The 20,717-nt window shown below is 40.2% G+C and overlaps 1 protein-coding gene across 4 annotated transcripts in view; it reads left to right on the forward strand.

Moving 5' to 3' along the window:
* The window catches only part of NRXN3 (neurexin 3), a 914,575-nt gene that overhangs the window by 201,092 nt on the left and 692,766 nt on the right, over nucleotides 1–20,717 (forward strand). For 3 of the 4 annotated variants that reach the window (XM_041471888.1, XM_041471886.1, XM_041471887.1), the window contains 2 exons: nucleotides 6,267–6,568; nucleotides 13,115–13,276. In XM_041471888.1, coding sequence (XP_041327822.1) covers nucleotides 6,267–6,568; nucleotides 13,115–13,276 — 464 coding nt within the window. Of the gene's footprint in view, nucleotides 1–6,266; nucleotides 6,569–11,287; nucleotides 11,333–13,114; nucleotides 13,277–20,717 lie in introns of all 4 variants that reach the window. The other variant, XM_041471885.1, reaches the window with a different exon arrangement.

Below are 20,717 nucleotides of genomic sequence, written 5' to 3' on the forward strand. Positions count from 1 at the left end.
CTACACTATGTGCAAAATTTGAGTTTGGCATTGAAAGAGCACCGGTTATTGAGTGCATCTCACCTTTGCTGTGGACTCCTGGGCTAACTCCTTTGCTGTGTACTCTTTGCATCTCTTAAACAGGATGGGAATTGCCTTGCATTGATTCTTCCCCACACTGTTTCTGATGTTGTAATGCTGATTCCTCCCTGCTTCCAAGTTACAAGTTATGTAGATGGAGTAAGCGAGCACGAGGAACCTGAGAAGACAATAAATTACAATTTCTACTACTATTTCTGAAAAATGTAACATTTCCCAGAATGGTTTAAAGCTAGTAAGCATTTAAGAGACTACTACTTTTACTGTAGGACTCCAGCTCAGTACTTAATTTTATCTGTTATAACATCATTCTATGATTTTGCAGACAATGTTTTTTTTTCAACAGCAAAAATTCTTTTTCTTCTGAAAAATTATTCCTATAATTTCCTTGAGGTTAGAAGTCAGATTCTTTTACCAAGATTTAATCAATGCAATCAGTTCAGTCATCTCATTATGACATTTATATGACTTATATGTTCTTACTTTACAGTTTGTAATATAAATGCAATTTAGAATATAAATGCAGGCTATGATATGGTTCTCACAGCTTCCACATATCAGTCTCACTGTTGGTGGTGCTTGGAAGACGCTTCATGCACTGAAGAATGTATTGTACATGATTTCTAATGTATTTAAATAATTAAATAATATCTGTAGATGAGACAGTCTGATGAGTGGTGTTACTGATCTCATCAGGTGGTGTGAAGAATGGTTAGACTACAAAAAAACAATTACTTGGATGTATTATTTTTCCTGTTCAAAGGCTGGAAAGGAGGAATGCAGCAGAAGGATAAATAGAGGCTGCAGTAATCTGCTTTTAGCTACTACTGGATCCTGTCACCATCTCTTTAAAATAAAAGCCTAATTTTTTACTAAACTACTAAGCCTTGAGGTTTGTTTTAATGCCATCAATCTGGGCAAGGTGCTTTGACCACTTCTGAGGGCTTCCTAAGTTTTAACCTTCAGTCGCATAATGTTGACTGTAAACCAAACCCCAGTGAGATAGGGACTGCCTCACAGGACATCTGTAATGCAGTGAAGGTGAGAGGGCTGAGAAGCTGACCCTTGGTTTTAGGAGAGCTACTTGAGCTTTGCTTCAGGAGATGTCAGGAAAGTCACTGCCCATTCTGTATGTTTCTAAATATTTCTTAATTGTGTCTGCGGCCAAAATTCTTGTTACATGAGATGCTGCTTTTCTTGAGTATTAAACTTCACACCCCTGAGCAAAATGAGTGCTTCTAGGGTTTGCTGTTTTCAGCTTTGCAGTCATGAAATAGTTATTTTCAAACATCATCCAAAACTTTGGAGGCTGCTTTCTCCACACCTTAGCTAGGATGACATCCTGGAAGGACTAGAGAAAAATAGGAGATTGGTTTCCCTCCACAAATGTATGAGAACTTCTGGAATGAGCCCAGGATGGAGAGATAGGAGCTTATGAACTCAAATTCTTTCTCTTATCATTGATTTTTCTTGGTGTCTCTGAGTAAACCCATTAAAATGTCTGTGCATTGGTTTCATCATCTATAAATGAAAATGCCAAGTTTTCTACCTCTTAGTGATCCTAGGAGTTCTGAATATTCTCCTTCGTAGAAAGAGCTTTGACAGGAACAGCAACAACAACATTGCACATAAAAACTGAAGCTAAAATTGGCGTCTGGCTTTCCTGAAGAGGCAGTATAGCTGTGTCCTGTATGGGAAGAACCTGGTCTCTGTACCTCTCCAGGGGACCTGAGACTCAGGAAGCTCTGGGGTTTCTTCAGGGATGAGAAGAGCCAGGAGCTTGGCTTAGGTGCTTGTTTGCTGTGCTTTTGTTTCTGTTCCTGCACTCAGCCTCTGATATGTGCTGGTGGCTGGTTTGGATTTTAAACAGATGTAAGTCTGAAACTTGAAAAAGTGTTTTTGCAGTGTGGTGGTGATGGTAACTGCTTCATGTGCTGGGTGTGTCTGCTAGGGATTGGTCAGGAAAGGGTAACATTTTCCTGTTAAAGTCATCGGTGACTCCATTCATTCAAGGAAAATATCTGTGCTAGTTTGAAGAGTCTGACTTTTGCTTCTATTCAGGTGATTTTTTTTTTTAAATCTTGAATATGTGAAGGTTGAAGTCCAAATGTGGAATTTTGTACAAATCTTGGATCTTTGAAAGTCCCAGCAACTGCAGAGAATTTAGTTATGTGAACAAATTAGGAAGTAAATAATGGATTTAGATCCATACTAACAAGAGGAATGGCAAATTTGATTCCTTATGTGCTGACAGATTCTGATTTTTGTATATCTATTTAGTATTAACTGAGTCAAAAATGAAATCTGGCAAATCATACAAAAATCAATAGGTTTCAAACATATCCCAAATATGTTTTAAGTAAATGTTATTTCATGCAGTTGCATTGCCACCCTTGAATAACTAGGTCATCCATTAAATGAAATATCATTGACTATATACAGGGTTTCACATGACAGAAAAATCAGGGTCTGATCTATTGCTTCATGTAATATGAACCAAGGATCCCTGTTGACTTCGAGCTGGATCTCACACAGCTTGTGCGTTGCTGTGCAGAAGCTGCTTGGTACACTATCACTATTTAAGGAATACAGAAGATATGAATATCACAGTGCAATCTGTGGAACCTTCAAAACTGTACAGCACAAGGGTCATGAGCTAACAAATAACAAGTGGTTCACTGCTCTGTGGTCTTCCAGGTGTCACCAGACCGTGTCTGGAAGCAGAAAGAAATACTGGCAGACCTGCGGCCTACTCAGGGCTTTTTCTCCTCATTGACTGTGGAATGAACTTATACCCCTTTCCATTCCATGCTCTCTGGTAATTTTCAGGTGCTTTTTGACCACAGCCATGGTGTATATCAGAGCATCCTAACAGTTGGGACAGGATGGAGAGGCCATGCTTGGTAAGAAGCCTTTCATGTGGCCTAACAGAAGCTACTGTGCCGTAGCTCGGGGGATATGCAGTCAGGCTCTTCAGTACACATGCTAGGCGCTGACTGCTGAAACCTTTCACCAGACTGCCAAAACACATGGCCACTGCTAAACTGCTGAGGAATCAGCAATTTGGAAAATACAGTCTTGGAAAGTGTGTTGACCTTGGGAGTTGTGCTTATGAGACGTATCATGGACAGGAATGAATTTTGATATCACAGTAAGCCCCAGAGATATTTTTGTGTGTGGTGATTTGCAAATTTGAATGCCTGTCCAGAGCAGCCACAGGAGCAAGAAAAACCCCATAATAACACATGAAACAGAAATTTCTGACATTCTCCCAAGAACAGGAGGGATACAAAGGTGGATAAAGTACAGAATCCCATCTATGACAAGGGTCAGCAGCAGATGACTGGAGGAAACCTGCAGATGACATAGTTGAATGCACCCTATATGAAAACTAGTGGTACAAGTAGGAGTAATATCTCTTTGAATTTGCTCTGCTCTGTTTTGATTAGTCTTCAATGGTTGCCTTAAATTGCTGTTTAGATCTCTAATCTGCTCTTTGCCTTCTCCTTTGTATTGAGTGGATCAGTGAGATTTCTTTTAAGTGGTTGAGGAAGTGTAAATGAGCCCTATTACTATGTCTTGTACTGAGTGAACATTCATCCCAGTGTCCTCCTTCACAAATGTGTGTTCAGTGCTTGGCACATCTTCAGCTGCAGGGAAAAGGCTCACTCACAATGATTGTGTTTGACTCTTGCCCTCAGACACTGGCTATTTGATGGGAATTACCCAAAGGTACAAGGAGCATGTGTCTAACTTGCTTGTAACACATTCCCTTCTGATGGATCAGGAGTGACCAGGCAGGGGAATTGTCAGTGCTGGGAGAGGGTAGTTAAATGCTTGGCTGTGACTTCCAGAACTGCAGTCAATAGCAACCCTCTGTGCTTAGGCTGGTTCAACACTGATACAAGCATAAACACTTATTGGTGGTAGTTAAATGTATTCAGAGTATGATCAAAGGGCTAAATAATTTGGAAGGGACCTCCAGAGGCTGTGTAATCCAACCATTAGCTCAGAGAAGGTCCAGTTAGTTCAGGCAGCTCAGGACTCTGCCTAATCAAGTTTTTAGTATTTCTAAGGGTGGAGATTTCAGTCTCTCTGGGCCCTTCCTACTATTTGACCATCTTCAAGATGAAACTTTTTTTTTTTTCTTTATAGAATGATGATTTTTTTGTATTCAACTGCATATGTTGCCTCTTGTCCTTTTGCACAACTCTGAGAAGAATTTGACCCTGTGTTGTCTGTGTTCTTCCATTAAGTCATTAAAGAGATCAGTAAGGTTTTCCTTGAGTTGTCTCTCCTCCTTGAGGCAAAATGAATCCAGTTCCCTCAGCCTCTCTACAAACATTAACTACTCCAGTACCCTGAGTATGGTGGTAGCTCTTCGCTGGACTGACTCCCGTGTTTTGAAGTATTTTTTATATGAGGGAGCTCAGTGCTGGACAGAGCACTCCTGTTGTGGTCTCATAAGTGTCCATTAGGGGAAGAATCACTTCCCTTGGCCTGCTGACTGGATTCTTGCTAATACTGCCAAGGATGCAGCTGGCCTTTGCTGAAAGGGCATACACTGCTGACTTGTGCTCAGCTTGTCTGCTGGGACTACCGGTCTTCTTCTGAAAAGCTGCGTTTGAGCCAGTTGGCTCCCAATGTGTGCTGCTGCAGGGAGCAATTTGGGTGACTGTTTGCTTGCAGGAGTATCTGGACAAATGGCTCACTTACTGAAGTACAAACACACATTGCTTCTGCAAGAGTCTCTGCTTAAATCAGACCTTTCACTTGAGAGTGTTATACGTACAAGTTGCAATACTGTGCTGTTTTGTCACCATTATTTTATGCTGTGAGAACACAGATTTTACCATGTAGTTATTCTCCAAGAATGTCTATGACAACAAGTATTTTCCCTTCAGTCTTGTACTAATAAATTCTGGCTAATCCTTATTAGGATTTCTAAATGGTACAAAATGAAGCAGAAAAGTACTATTAATGCCAATGAAAATAGCACCAGCATTTGCCTTATGCAGTGATTTGCAAGCTATGATAGCTTGACTGCTTGTACTATCTACTGCTCAGCCTTGCTTTCACAGCTGGGAGTCAGGAAGGTGCTGTAATAAGGAGTGGGGGGTGGGATCTATACAGACTCAATTAAAAGTACCATTTCCTTCCAGCTGGCACTAGCCAACCCTCCTCCAAGCCTTCCTATCACTCTCCTGTATTTCTTCTACTGGATAAAATCAGGGTATGCAGCTGGCTCAAGTCACATAAGCACAATACTGCAGCAGAACTGGCTTTGAGTGACTGGAAACCCAGGTAGTGTGAGGTATCTTGTAGCTTACACAAAGGTTGTTCGTGGTATTCAAACACTGCTTCCAGTTGCTGAGAAATAAGTGCAGTGGCTTTCATTGTTGTACATAAGATATTTCTTTTCTTTGTGAGGAAATAATAAATGTCATGTGCTGTTAATAATCCCCCCAAAAATAATTTATTTTTGCTGTTTGAAAAAGATGTGCTAATCTAGTACAGATTTCCTGGATAAGGTGATTAAGACAGCCAAAGTTCTCAGATGTGTTTACCAGCAACATTACTTAGATCTGTGACCAAAATGTTTTATGTGGACTTCCCTGTGCTCTCAGAGAAGGAAACTGTAGGACACCTCATGTAGCTCTCATGTCTGCATGGTCTTTGATTCAGTTGAAAGAAAGGGGCAGCTCTGTTAGCATTATGTTCTGGTGTCTTTCTTAAATTTCCTGTTGGATAGGTTAAGATAAGTTCTGATGGCAGTAGTGCTGAATCTAAATACTGATCTTTGTGAAATGTTTTTTTAATCGAGGCATTTGTGGTGGTTGTGTTGTGAATAATAGAGTTTTCCATCCTTCTCCTGAAAAGGATGTGAAATGTCTTATAACAGTCCTTAAATGTGCTTTTCCTAGACTCCACTGCATATTGTTGAATGGTCCCTATGGAGACAGTGCTGCAGTGAAACTAAAAACACAGCACTGAAATTCATCGCTACTGACGACCCTGCAGTTAATTCTCTTGGTAGCCATGTTACAAAAGGAGCTCTACAGTTATCAGCATGCCTTGATATTTAGCTCTACAGCTGATAGTGCTGTGGGATGCCTAAATTTCATGACGACCGTAAATCTGCTCTTGGCTGACTGCTGAATAGATCTTTTGTTTGCCTTCCTTTCCAGCACGAGATGAGAACATGGCCACGTTCCGTGGCTCTGAATACCTTTGCTATGACCTGTCGCAAAACCCCATCCAGAGCAGCAGCGATGAGATCACGCTCTCCTTCAAGACATGGCAACGCAACGGGCTCATTCTGCACACGGGCAAGTCAGCTGACTACGTCAACCTGGCCCTGAAAGATGGTGCGGTCTCCTTGGTCATCAACCTGGGGTCTGGGGCCTTTGAGGCCATTGTGGAGCCGGTCAATGGCAAGTTCAATGACAACGCGTGGCATGACGTTAAGGTGACACGCAACCTGCGGCAGGTAATGGTGAAGGGGAGAAAGTGCTGGGGAGAGTTTTGTTTTGTTGGGACAGGCAGATGGGAGAGAGTAATGGAGAAATGGGGAAGCTCAGTGCTATTGCTAGAGTTTCTCCACCTGTTCTGGATCTTGGTGCCTAAAGGACAGTGAAGAAACATTAGTTGATAGGAATTTATCCCTCCTGCAATATCTTTATTTCCCATTTATTAATTTTCTATTTTTTTCCAGTTTGATTAAATAATAAAAACTTGTAACATAACTTTACTTTCATCTCCCTTTTCATTTTTTCTTTTTCTGTTCTCCCTTTTGAATTTTATTATTTCCTTAATTATGATTCAATCTTATCAGTAATATTCTTGTTGCATTTAATTACTGTGGGAAGAGAGCTTATTGCCAACAGCCAACGCTCTACACCTCTCTCCTTTTTCTCTCAGTTTTGTTAATTGGTTTAACCATTGCCATGATGTCACAGTTCTAATTCTGAAAGTCTTTTGTTTTTCTTTTTCTTTTGTTTTGTGTGTGCATATGAGTGTGCAGGTGTGCAGGTTGGTGGGTATGTGTGTAATTATTTTAACTTTATAGCTTTGGAATTTATTGGCTGGAGTGTCTCTGAGTCTTCTTGGTTCTCTGTTCTTCTTTTCCTCTTTTTGGTTTTTTCCCCCTTCTTTCTATAATGAGATTCTACTTTATTTCTTGTCTCTGCCTTGAGACTCTTCTGTTTGCTGTGAGGACTGGAAAAGTGGAAGGATCAAAAAAACCCACGCAAACTCAGATCCATCCAGCACCCTACAGTTCCACATTGGAAAAGCTTTTCTGATTTTACCACTGTAATTTTGCACATCTACATGCTGGTTTTCCTAGCAGACAACTCTATCAGGTGACGTATTTGGTAGTAGGCTAGACTTAAAATCCTGAAGCCTTTCTCATGAAATACGAATTCATACATAAATAGATAAGATAAAATTAAATAACTTTGCTCTGAAAGCTGGTGAATATATCAAGTCACTAAGCACCATCCACTGCATAATAAATGAGATTTACATGGTGAATAGGAGCTATTTGATATCTTGCTGACTGGTAGAGGAACAGAAATAGCTTGTAAACTAAGACTTAAAATTAAATTAAAAAACAGTTTGTGAATTCAGTGTTACCTGTTTATTTTCTCATTAATGTCTATATTAGCACAATCTTTAAATAGTTTTATATAAGTTTATACAATGTAATTTGTGGTAGCATTTTACACTAGTTAAGGGAAAAGTGTGAGTATAGGATCATCAGTGCCAGGAATCAGAAAAAGTCTCTACTAGTAGAAGTCAGTGGATAATTCTTCTGTTTTCAGGAGTTCATCTCTTTTCAATATTTGGGCTGGGGCTCAAGATTTTTTATTTGTCTTTTTCATGTGAATTCCTGTATTTCTACATACTTAGCATGTCTGGGTCTGAAAACAAGATCTGTCATCAAACTTTATTGAGACTACAAAATTCTTACCTATGGAAAAAAAAATCAATCTGTTTTCAATATGAAATTGCATTCATGCAATTTCATTTCTTACGCAGTGGATGGGTCTTAATGATCCCATTTTGTTTAACCTTTCCCATCAGTACAGTAGAGGGAGATGCACCAACTGGTCTAAGTTTGTTAATCTCAAAAGGTCGGAATATATGGCTTTATTTGATGTGACTTTTTTTTTTTATTACTTTTAGGTAGTTTCAGAACAGCTGGTCCTTGAATATCTCAGTAGAGCTCATTGGCCATTTTAGTTAATCATACTTTTTATTTTTCATTTTAAATCAATTTCAGTGGGCAAATGTGCCAGAAGCAAAATTAATCCTTGCTTCATGCCAGGATTGGTTTGGATCTTGAAGATGCAGAAGGTGAAGGGTCACAAACAAAACTGTGGATGGGGAGATGTCACATTCTTTTTCTTAATATTTTAGCTAGTGATTTTTTTTATTGGTCCACAGAAGTGGACCAAGAAAATGGAAATCTGTCTATGCCTTTTCATATTTGGTGAGTCCAGAGCAGTACTTTGCTAATAGTCCCTTGCCAATCAAGCAGCACAGTAAATTTTTAAGCTTCCTGATCTATTCACTGTGAATGTTTCTAAGTGATCCTGAATTCTTAAAAGGTCCAACTTGACTGGGCAAGAGAGAGGATGTTTTAATGAGATGGATGGGCTCTTTGCAAAGAAAGGTCTGTCTTCAAATCAAATTGCATTTAATTAGCAGAAGTGATTTGGGGTCCATTTCTATAGTTAAACATGACAGAATACAGTTCAAACAATAAATATCAAGAAGGCTGAATTTTTTTTAGTCACCTTTTCCCTGGATGCTTGCATTTTAACTTTTCATCTGTTTCAAAATCAAGACATTGATCCAGAATCTAAAGCTACCCAGATATTGGAATTGAGGAGGCCTTGAGACAGAGCAGTCATGATAGTCCTAAAAGTTGTCATCCAATATAATTTTGTATCACCTAAATAATTTTGAATGTAAAAGATTATTGGTTCTATGTCTTTCCTGACATAAATTCACCTGTAATGTTGCAGTTAGCTCACTAGAAAGTCTTGTTTCCAGCTGTGCTCATGTTTCCTTAAAAAAACCCATTCCAAAGCCAAACATAAAACCTCAGTAAAATATATTGCCTCTGAATGTTGAAGCTTTATAAGAAAATCAGTAGCCTCCTTGTAATTGCTTGAAAATATTGCACTGGAGGTAGATATATTTCTCTTTAAAATGTACTTTAAAAGCAATAATTTAGACATTCCAAGAATATTATATAAATCTAAGCAATTCCAGCTAAATGGACTATCAGCAGCTTCAGGATGCTATCTAATCTTTTCTGCTGTTTTTTGGGGGGCTAAGAGAAAGGGGAGGAGGATTTGCATAATTTTTTGGCTGTTTCTAGAATTAGAGTATAACTTTAAATAGTTGGACTTTTGCCTAGTGCTTTTTGGAATTGTTAAATATTTTGTAGCTAAGCTGGGAGAGTACTAAGGGCTGCTTTTTTTTAGATCAAATGACTATCACAGCAGTTAATCTCCTTAGAGACAAACCAAGTGAATCCACAGATTCCCTTGAGTAGTGATTGTTAATGTCAAAGCAAATCTCCTTGTTTATTTATCTTATTATTTCAGTTAAAACTAAGCCTTCTCTTTCTGCCTTGTAAGAAACGTTTACTTAGCAATAGGATCATGGCTGAATTTTACTGGGGCTTTCAGAGAGTGGGGCAGTGTGGTCTGGAGGGAGGAGGAGCAGAGGAGACTGAAGGTCAGATTTCCTGTGTCTGTCTTCAGGTCTGCTGCTGACACTCTGTCTCGTTTCTAGCATGCTCTTCTCCCTGTCCCATACTTCAACTCCCTTGTTTGTAAAAATAAATTTACTAACACGACAATTTGCTGTGAGTAAGACTTCCGTGGTGAAGACTTCAGGAGTTTGTGCTCATTATTTCCGAGTACAGACTATTATTATTATTTCATTCCCATTGGCAAATAACCTTGGGACTTCATGTTCAATGCCCCAAAGTCTTCAAAAACCTATTTCCCTAGTAAGTGCACAACTCTGAAGCCTGCAAGCAGATGGTTTTTACATGAGGCAGTGTAGATCTTGCTTGTGTAATTTAGGATAATTCCTGCCAACTTCAATCACACTGGAACAGGGGCTTGGATTCTTCACAAGCTGCTCTTCCCTATTAACACTGAAGCTAGTCACAATACAAAACTTACTATGAAGATCTTTAGTTCCTTCACTGCTAAAACACAAAGAAGCCAAGTGTAGGTTCTAAGAGTTGACATCTGTGTGCCTTGGGACAGGTTAAAAAAGTTCTGCTGAACCAAACTGACTGGTAAATTCTCCTAGCTCCTGTGTAATAAAGATGCAGTGAAACAGGAGGGATGCTAAGTCTTGTCAATTTTCTGTCTTCAACCTGGACACGAGGGACACAATTCTTTCTACACGATTTCTCGACGTGTTTCTCCGTACAGTAGGAGAGGTTCAATTCCTGTATCTTGGATAACAGAAGTGAGCTACAGGCAAACAGCCAAGCACAGGCACTGTTATGTGCTTCTCCTGAAAGTCACAAACTCAGCTGCTGTAAAGAAACCTGCAGACTGGGAAACTTGGAAGGAAGACACAGAGTCTTGGACTCATCTTCATCTGTATCCTCCAGCCAAGGGAAATACTTGGCCTTGTGGTATTCGGCAGCACTTGAGGGTAGTGAAGCTTGGAAGAGGAGCTGGTGTGGTGGTGGGTGGAAGAAGGGAGTCATGGCTGGGTTTGTGCTGAAGGGGCAAACTGTGTACTCTGTGTGTATATCTCTGAGCATAAGGTTCTTGTTTGAGGGAAGCACCTTGATGAGCATTTGAAGAGTAAGTATTGCAATGTTTTAACTTTGCTTCCGGTCTGGATAATGTGTATGAAGGTTGAAGTTAATGACTAATACCAGGGTGGGAAGAGTAGTCAGCCCCCTGTTTCTTTACAGTCTAAATGGCATGGTTCCCCATAGAGTCCTGGTCATATTGTCCTCTTTCTCACTTTGTGTGTCTCAGGTGCCCCACGCCTTTTTTTGAAAAACTAACACTAGATCATTCATGCAATGTGTCATTTTTACTAACCAACTAATGTACTAACACCCTAACGACTCATCTTTGCTTTTAGTTATTTTAATTAACAATCGTTCTGTTCACGATTTTTTAATTTCCTTTCTTCCCCCTTTTCCGCAAAGCACTCAGGCATTGGACACGCTATGGTAAACAAACTACATTGTCTGGTAGATATCATTCTTATTGTCTCTTTTTTTGGGTTTGCCGTGTGTTACCTGCCTTTTCCTCCCCCTACCTGCTCTTTTCCCCCCTCCTTTATACTTACTGCTTCCTTTAATTTTATTCTAGTTTCATTGAAAACACATTGTTTTCCCCCTTCTTTTTTTTTTTTCTTTCCTTTCTTCTTTTTGAATAGAAAAATGAGCATCAGAAGCAACTAAAACAGCTCTTCTGGAAATAGGGTTTGGACATTTCTTTCATTGTTTTCTTCGCCTCTGTCTTCAGTTCTTCTTTTCCTTTTCGGTGATAAATTGTTGGGGTTTTTTGTCCCTTGTTTTTGAGTTTAGATTTCTTTCTTTTGCATTTTTGTTTTCATTTGGCTTTTTTCCTTGGCTTTTTAGTTTAGTCGTTTTTTTACTCTGAAGGTTTCTAGATCAGAACCATTGCAGGGCCTCTAGTCCGTGGTGGTGAAGGCTTTCTTTTTCTCTCACCCTTTTGTTGTGACAATGGCTATTATGGGCAAACTGGCCAGAGTTGTCCTTTCTCATGATTTTCCCCCACTTCCCTCCCTCTGCTTTCTCTCCTCCTTCTCCCTCTTGCTCTCTCTCTCTCTCACTTTCTCTCTCTCTGACCTCTACCTGCGTGGCCAACAGGAGCTCAGCCGGTTGTTTGTTTCAGTACACACTCTGCATGGCATGTCCACGTCTGGTGACTCGCCCGTCTCCTCCTGGCCTCGATCTATTTTCCTCCATCTTCCCTTGCAACTACTAACAACATCTAAGCAAAACACATCAAATTCACTTCCTCCTCTCCCACCCTTTCCTTCTGTCACCCTTCACGCCCCATGTGTTTGTGTTTAGAGATTTTGGGGACATTTCTGTTTCATTCTGAGTTTTTTTTTGTTATTATGTAATTAGTTTGGTATTTTTATTTTTGATTGCATGCAAGTGTGAAATGGTTGTTTCTCCCTTCTCCTTCTCGCTCTCTATTTTACTTTTTTCCTGTCATCTTTCTGGACTTCAGATATATTGGCATGACAGGTCAAAGTGCAGTGTGTGCACGCTTTGCAGCTCTTTCTTTCTCATATCCACTTCTATCACATTTGTTGGCGTGTGATTGATTTATTTTGATTTATTTTATTTTGATTTATTTTCTACTTATATTTTGGTTATGGGTTAGTTTGAATTTTTTTTTTCTTTTTGGTTTTTTTTTTCTTTTTTTTTTCCTGTTTCATTTTGTTTGTTGGTGGTGGGTGGTGGGTGTGTGTCTCTCCAGGTACATGGCATGCACATCCATAATGTATTGAAAGTGAGTTCCCTCTCCCCATCCCTGAATGCATGATTGTCAGTGTGCTGTGAGCAAAAGAAACTTAAAAAATAAAAAATACCAACCTCGTCTTCATTAGTTTTTTTTTACTAACAACCATAACTAACTGTAATCATTAAAATAAATTCTAATTAATCATAAAATCAGCTAATATGAGAAATGTCTTTCAAGGACAGTTATATTTTCTGGCCTGAATAGATGGAAAGCATCTGGATGGATAGGCTGCTGGGTAAGCCTGAGAGTGCTGATGCACCAGAAAGGGAAGAAGCAGATGCTGAAGCATTTCTCTGTGGGAAAATCAGACCAGAAAATAGAGCTCAACTTAACTAAAAAAAAAAAGCATACCAAATCTCAATAAAATCCTTAATAAAACTGGCATAAAATTATAGGGGAGGTAAGTTGTTCTGTTCAGGATTGTAAGGTCATTGCTGGGATTTTCTTTGTCCATTGTGTTCCTCAAACAGGTGACAATCTCTGTGGATGGCATCCTTACCACCACGGGCTACACACAGGAGGACTACACCATGCTGGGCTCAGATGACTTCTTTTACGTGGGAGGGAGCCCCAGTACTGCTGATTTACCTGGGTCTCCAGTAAGCAATAACTTCATGGGCTGCCTCAAAGAGGTAAATATTTGAAATTAATTCTTGTCTCTGTGCTTTTGATTTGCTAAAGTCATCACTCTTTCCTGCCTTACACAATTAATTCCTTCCTTTATGTCTAATTTTATACTGATAAGTGCAGTAGCTCTGTAAAGATAAACTTGTCATTCAGCTGGTCAGAAGGCTGAAAAATTTATCAACTTAAGGGCAAAATCATACTTCTAGTGCTTGGATTACAGAAAAAAATGCTCATGGTAGTAGGAGACGTGTCTTCTCTAAGCTGTTAGCCCTTCAGAAGAAAGCATTACTATCTTCTCGGCACTTTGACAATAGCCATTATAAAAAGACAAATGGCCTTTGATTACTAAGTAGCATTTTGAAATGAGAAAACTATAATCAGAAGCCTATTTAGAATACTTTTTAAGGTCCTGGATTTCACCTGGGAGTATAGTTAGATCTGAATTTTCCAGGAAGATACAGAAATAGAATAAAACAGAAAAATGAAAGTTGAAGGTAGCATAAAAAGTGTAAATTTTGCAAGGAGAATGCAGCATGAGGGTGTGTCAGGGAGGTGTGCCAATCCCGTGGCATGTGGACATGAAGTGTACGGTGTGTTATGATATAAATATTGAGAGATGCCTCTCCCTGAATTAAAGAGCAAACAAAACCGTATGCTGAAGTCAATAGTATGACTTTATTGAACAATAAAATGTGAGGAAGAGAGAGAGATAGAAAGAAGTAGAAAAGAGAAAAAAGAGAGACAGATGAAACAGAAGATAGTCACCACCCATGTATTCAGTGGCATCCCATTTTTCCTTCTTCACCCTAGACTTCTCAATGGTGGGGGGTCTGAGGTCACACAAAAATTTTCACTGTTTATATATCTTTTCAAGCAAAGGAATTAATGCTCCTTGGTCACACACGTCTTTTATTCTATTGGTTAAAAAAATCCCCTTGCTTCTAATGTTAATTAGTCCCATGCTCAGTCTTTCTGTTTTTTGTAGTTGGTGGGTTGTGAGTCAGCAGTCACAATCTCTCCCGATGGAATTACCTTTTACCCAGTCCAAGGGGATTCAGCATAGTTGCTTTACTTGTCACCCATAATTTCTGCATTCTTCATGTCCATTATGAGTTAGACATTTTGCTCTTACAGCTTTGTTAACCTCCCCCTAGGGGAGATAACACTTGGACAATAGAATCACCTCTATCTTATCTCAAGTTCCTGGTCATGGTGGCTTAATTTACAGTCCAAGCTCCTGGTATCCATGGAGGCATATTTGGGGAAGGGATTGGGGGGTGGGGGGGTCCCTCAGTGGTCATAGATGCCATTTGTCCCATAACTTGGGATCTTTGGGATCTTTGTTTGATCAGTGATATGTGTAGAACCAAATTCTTTACAGAGTTCACCACAGTGGGAAGTTTTGTCTGGATGCATTACCTAGGATGTCCTGACCAGGTCTCACTGCTGCCTGGAGTTAGCACTGTCCTGTCACTCCACTCTGTGCTCATCTCATGGCAAAGTTGTTCTGTGACCTTAACAGTATTTGAGACAGACAACTGTCATTTTTAAGTCCTTAAACTGGGTTGCTAAGTCTGTGCACTTGAGTGGCTGCATTGGTCAGGAAGAGCTAGCTGGTTCTGAAAACTGTGTTGTATTACTCTGGCTGGCTGCACTTGCCACGTAGCATTGAGAAAATTCACACATGGGTAATAGAGATTGGACTGCCTGGCAAGCAGCAAGAGCCAAAAAAGTGATCCTTGGGGAAAAAAAACCCCAAAAAACCCAAAACAAATAAAAAGATAAGTTCTGTCCAAATCCCAAACTTGGTACAGTTTACTTTTGATGCTGGCTTGCAGTTATCTTTTGTCTTCTTTCTTCTCTCTTCTAATGCAATTTGTGATTATCACTGTGATTAATGGGGGTACTGATATTGATGTCTCCACCAAGTGTTATAAAAAGCTTACATGGGAGTCATAGAAGCAGCAATGCTGAACTAGATGTTGTTCAGTGGCTGTAATTGCCTTGACGAGTCATCATCCTACTGATACTTAACTTGTGGTGTCAGGGTTTGCATGTTATGTGCCAGGCCTCTGATGTGAAGAAGACTTGTTAGGTTCTGAGGCTGCTCTCCTGCCTGATCTCTGGATTGAAGGGATGTACATATGCTAGAGAAGAGTTTGTGAGCATCTCATATAGGAAATCAAACTTTGCTGCTTGAATACCAACTGCCATATGGACATCAAATCCTTTTGGTTACATTTGTAGAGCCTTGGGCCTGATTTTCCTAGGCACTGAACATCCCAGTTTGATTGAAATCAGGAGGAGATACAGCCTCTTAGTGTCTCTTTAAATCAAGATCTTAATTTTATTTATGGATGCTGTGAACATAACACTTAGCAGAGGCCATTTTTATGTGTGCTTTAAGTCAAGCCAATGGAGCAAAGAAAGCAGTGACAAGAAAATCTTCAGCAATTTTATTATTTATATAATCATTTGTATTCTGTTAGCTTGCACAATGTGCTAAGAGCCGCCAACATAGTCATCCCAAGCTCATAATGTTCTGTGAGAAGCAAAACCCAGGCAACCACTCTAAGAATGTGAGGAAGAAAACAGATAATCAGAATGTGCTTTGTAATCCTCAGTTGACTAGGCAATGACAGGAGATGTCTATGAACAGATGTCTTGGCTTGATGGCTGCTTTACAGCTATGGTCTGCTTAAAAGCAACCCTCTTATAGAGTGGTCCAGTAATGCTTTCAATGAGCCTTGGTCCTGGAGGAGGCAGAACTGGGTTAGTGCAGTGCTTGTGTGCTTATGATGTGTCTGGTTCCAGAACTGGCTATGGGGAACTTTACTTGCCTTTCTCTGTAGCTTGTCAGCATATTTCATAAATCAGACCCCATAGCTTATGTTATAAGCTTACATTTCTTTTCTCTATGGCCAAAAACATGCTCAGTCTCTCATTAGCCAGTACTGGAGGAGCTTGGATTTTTACCAAAAATATTCTAAGCTAAGAAAGTTAGATGAAGGGGTAGGGTAGACTATTACCAGATGTTGTTCCTTTCAGTTTATGCTTTCTAGTAGAGCATAGCTCTTCTTTCATAGTTAAGTCCTAGCTATGTAATTGCTGATACCAGAGAGACAGCACACCCCTGAGTGGATTGTAATGTTTGTAACGGAGGAGAACATCCTGCCAAGCCCTGTACTGATCTCTTGAAGGTGTTAAAGCAGAGTGGTCTCTTGATTCATTCAAGACTGGCTCTAGGGATTTGTCACTTTCCTAGGAAGGTAAAGGGATTTATGGAGACTTTGAGGTGAAACTTTCAGCCTTTTCTCTGTAAGCTCTTGTATTTCCTCTAGACTGCATCAGTCTGAGAGTACACCAACAAATTTGCTGATGCTGGGGCTAAGAGGGCTCCTTGAGTGGCTCATTGCCTTCCCACTTCCTCTGAGACGACATGCAGGTGCTGAAGTGGCAGAGGGCAGCGTGCCTAGTGACCATCTCTGCCCCTTCGCAGCAGGAAGGGACTTCTCCACTCAGCCGGGCTGGTGCCAGGAGGAGGGGCAGCGCTGGCAGGGGAGATAGACACTCCAATTCCTTCTAGCCAAGGCTTACACTCTGCTCTCGTGAGCTAAGAATGTGTTTCTGACAAGGAGCTAAGAGTCTGAGGACTCCTCTGCTGTAGTATCTATATAATATTTCCTAAAATTAATCTAAATACCAAATTAGCTAGATAACGTTTTCTTTCAGTCAGACAATTTCTGAAATAATGGTACCTCCTTTTACCATAGAATAGATCCTCATGTCTCTTCTTTCCTTTGGGGCTACAGGTTTTGACTGAACAGATTCTACTAAGCTGGTAGCAGTAATATACTTAAATCATAAATACAAGTATTTAATGTGTAGTTCAGGTTGGGATTTTTCCTCTATTTTCATCAGAATTAAAGAGTTCCCTATGTGTGGTGAACCATGTTTGTTTTGCACTTCTCCATAGCCATCCTGGCAGTATTGCAGTATATCTGACACGTAATGAGGCAATGAGACTGGAAAATAGTCATAGAGAATATGCAAATAGGGTAGTAGACAGACATGAAATACGGACAGTGCATTGAATCTAAGGTTTTGTGCATTGAATCTAAGGTTTTTTGCATTGAATCTAGTTGCAAAGAATCTAAGGGTTTTTGGACCTTTATTCGTAAGGTAAATCATTCTAGAGAAAATCTTGGGGGAAGCTGGTTCATCCATTTCCTATCATGGATGAAACCAGATATAGAGATGGGATAGAAGAAGATGCAGGAACACATCTTGAGACAATTGAGCAGAAATAATTTTAATGGGTGTCAAGAAAGGTGTGACAGTGCTTCAACAGATAGTGATTGTTAAAAAGGGAGAAGCACTGACTGAAGGTGGAAAGGGAAGAGAATCCAATAATGGGTTGAATGGAACTTGCATGGCCAGAAAGGGTTAGGACAAGAAAGGTAACAAGAAACAGCTGTGTTTTGCATATAATCAAGGGCTTCAGGGACGAGTTTTTAGTAATCAAGGATGGAGATGGAAAGTGGCAGAGTAGGAATTTGGCTGTGTGGGCAAAGAGGGGAAAATGGTATTTCAACATCCAGTTGCTAGGGAAGGGAGAGAATCAGAATATTTCCTGGGGTTAGAGAGTCAGACACTCAGATTTGATTTACTTGGAGCAGGACTTAAATGGTACAGATGGAGATGTTTTAGAAGAGCCTAAGGTGGTCCCTATAGAATGGATATTCATGAGAGAATTTATAAAATCTTCACATTTTTCTATCAATGCTTTATTAAAATCTCAATTCTGAAAAATGTTGATTGGTACTAACAGCTTGATGGAAGCAGTGAGGCTTGCATATGGGTGGAATATGGCAGAAATTATTACACGGGTCAGGCACCATCTGTCTGTGATGGGAGAAAGCTGTGAAAGCTTAGATCATTTCTGTCTGCAATTTAACTTCTAAGAGCCAGATTTCAAAATGGTTCATGAGTGTGCCCAGTTGCTGTATGTAAATCTCAGATGCTATCTGCAAGCCAGGTCTTTTTCAGGACTATTTGATGTGTAGTGATGATATGGTTTGTGTTTGGGGATGAGTTTTTCTGCCTGCAGTGTGACACTTGGGAGGAGGCTGAAGGTGCAGATGGAAGGCCTCTTAAAACTGGAGGCAGAAAAAAAAGAGGAAAACAGGCAGACAGTTGTAGTTGTAAAAGCCCCTCCCTAAGCCCAAAAGCTTTTGGGTGCCCAAGATCCCCTTCCACAGCAGTGGCTGAAGAGAGTCCCAGGAATGCATAAGAGGAGAATCAGGAATCAACAGTGTAGGGATTGCACTGAGGTACAGTGGAGGAAGTTATGACATGAATGGCACTAACTACCCACATATGTTAATCCAATACTGCTGCTCCAGCTGTCCTATTGTGTTTGGGCCTGTCTGCTTCCTATCTGTATTATTAAACAAATTTAACATTTGAAAAAGGTGTAAGAGGTTTCTTTTTGCAGGGCTGCTTGAACTATGTACTGCCACCATACTTACAAGCTAAAGAGAATCTATGGATCTAAAACAAAGTGAAGTCTAACTGAGTTCAACTGTCTTCGGCTGCCACTGGAACAGGTGCCTAGGGAGGAAACTAGCAGCAGAGGTTGGTGTCACCACTGGGCACTGTAACCAGTGGGCTAATATGTCACAACAGGAAGGGAGCACTCCACTGAATCCTGACTGAGCTGTCTGCATGTGACTCTCAGTGCTGGTGTTGTGGCCATCTGTCCTTGCTTTGCAGTAGCATCATCAGGATCAGGCTTTTTTTCCTGCATAATGAACCTAACTCCTGCCGAGCTTCTGTGGCTGCAAGGGATGTGCCATGTGCTGTGGTTCAGAAAATGAGAGTGTTTACAGGTGTAGAACTATATTTATATCAACAAATTCAGAAAACGTAAAGGAGATTGGTGCAATCCAATTGGATTGGATGCCTGGGTTTTGTGCATATAATAAAGTTAGTTGGTAACTATTCAATATTAAAGCAAAAATCCTTACAAAATATGTGGTCTAACCTCTACCCATTGAAGGCTGAGCAAACTAAAAGAGGATATATTGATAGACAAATGTAGCTGAGTCCGAAGTCATCAGCAGAGCAGTGGTGATACTCTGGTGATTACTGAGGTAAGGATTTCTGGCTCTCTTTCTCATATGCTGTTAGCCAAATGTGGGCCCAGCCTAATGAATGCTGTGATCTAAATTTCAGCTGCACAAAGTCTGATGTGGTCATCTTGGACTGAAAGTAAATGAGCCTCTTTTGCTTTACCTGGCTTTGTAGTTCACTGAGATCATTAAATTCTTGGTTTGAATGAATACTGAAAATAAATAGGAGATACGTTTTTATTTCTTGGTCATTATGTTGCGCTAAAGAGATTGCTAAGGATCCATCCTTATCCTGTCAGACAGAAATACAAATGGGAGTAGTTTTGGAGTCAGGACAGCCATATGCATATAGATAAAATTACATGAGAGAAGTTGCAAGACTGTTCTGTTTTATACATGTGAATAAAACAGACGTTTTCAGCTACTTGACAAGTGTCCTCTCTTTGGGAGAAGCAGACTGACCCTGAAAGTTGGACTATTGCTATGAAATGTGCATTTGTGTTGTGGGCAGTGGGGAAAGAATGAGCTGCTGTTGTCCACCACAAAAATCCAGGCTGCTCAGCTGTGCCAGCAAGGGAGGCAGGAAAAGATGATGAAGTTTGAATGTTGAGTGAGTGGGCTGAACAACTCCTCCCAGGTCTGCCACTCCTCTGTAGCAGTGAGCCAGCTGTCAAGTGTGAGGAGCACAGGAGTAGGCAGGCAGCTAATGGGCAGAATTTGTTATTTGAACTGCATGGAAAAGGCAGCAGGCTTGGCATAATACAAGCAGGTTTTGTATAGTCTCTGATACGCTCTCTGTTTTAGTTCATTGCTGTTCTCTGGCTTTGGTCTACTTCTGTTGCACTGAATATTTGTGCTTTAGGATTGTTTTATCTCCCTCCTTTTTTCAAACTGTACAGGCAGAATTCACTTAGTAGGAATTAACAGTGTATGCATCTAGATTCCTAAGCAAATTAATGGGATTAATACAGATATGTGGAAGGATGCAATTTTAGATCTAAATTGCTACTTACAGCTACTTAATGCTCTTTAAGCTATGGTTCTATAAGTGGAAGTGTTAGAAATGGTACCATCAGAGCTCAAAGGTGAATTAGGGTCAGCCCCTGAACTCTGCTTCCTGTAGCCATCTAGACACAGATATAATACACGAGAATATAGGGGTTATTTGAATAGGTCTTAAGGGAATATCAGGAGGATTGTTAATTTTGCATACGGTGGCTACTGGTGACTTGACATTGCCACAATGTGGGGAATATTCAAATGCTCGTATTTTCTAAGCACAAATCTTAGCAGTTCAACACTTAATTCATCA

Source organism: Pyrgilauda ruficollis, unplaced genomic scaffold, assembly GCF_017590135.1.
Source record: "Pyrgilauda ruficollis isolate IOZ18807 unplaced genomic scaffold, ASM1759013v1 scaffold28, whole genome shotgun sequence".
NCBI lineage: Eukaryota > Metazoa > Chordata > Aves > Passeriformes > Passeridae > Pyrgilauda > Pyrgilauda ruficollis.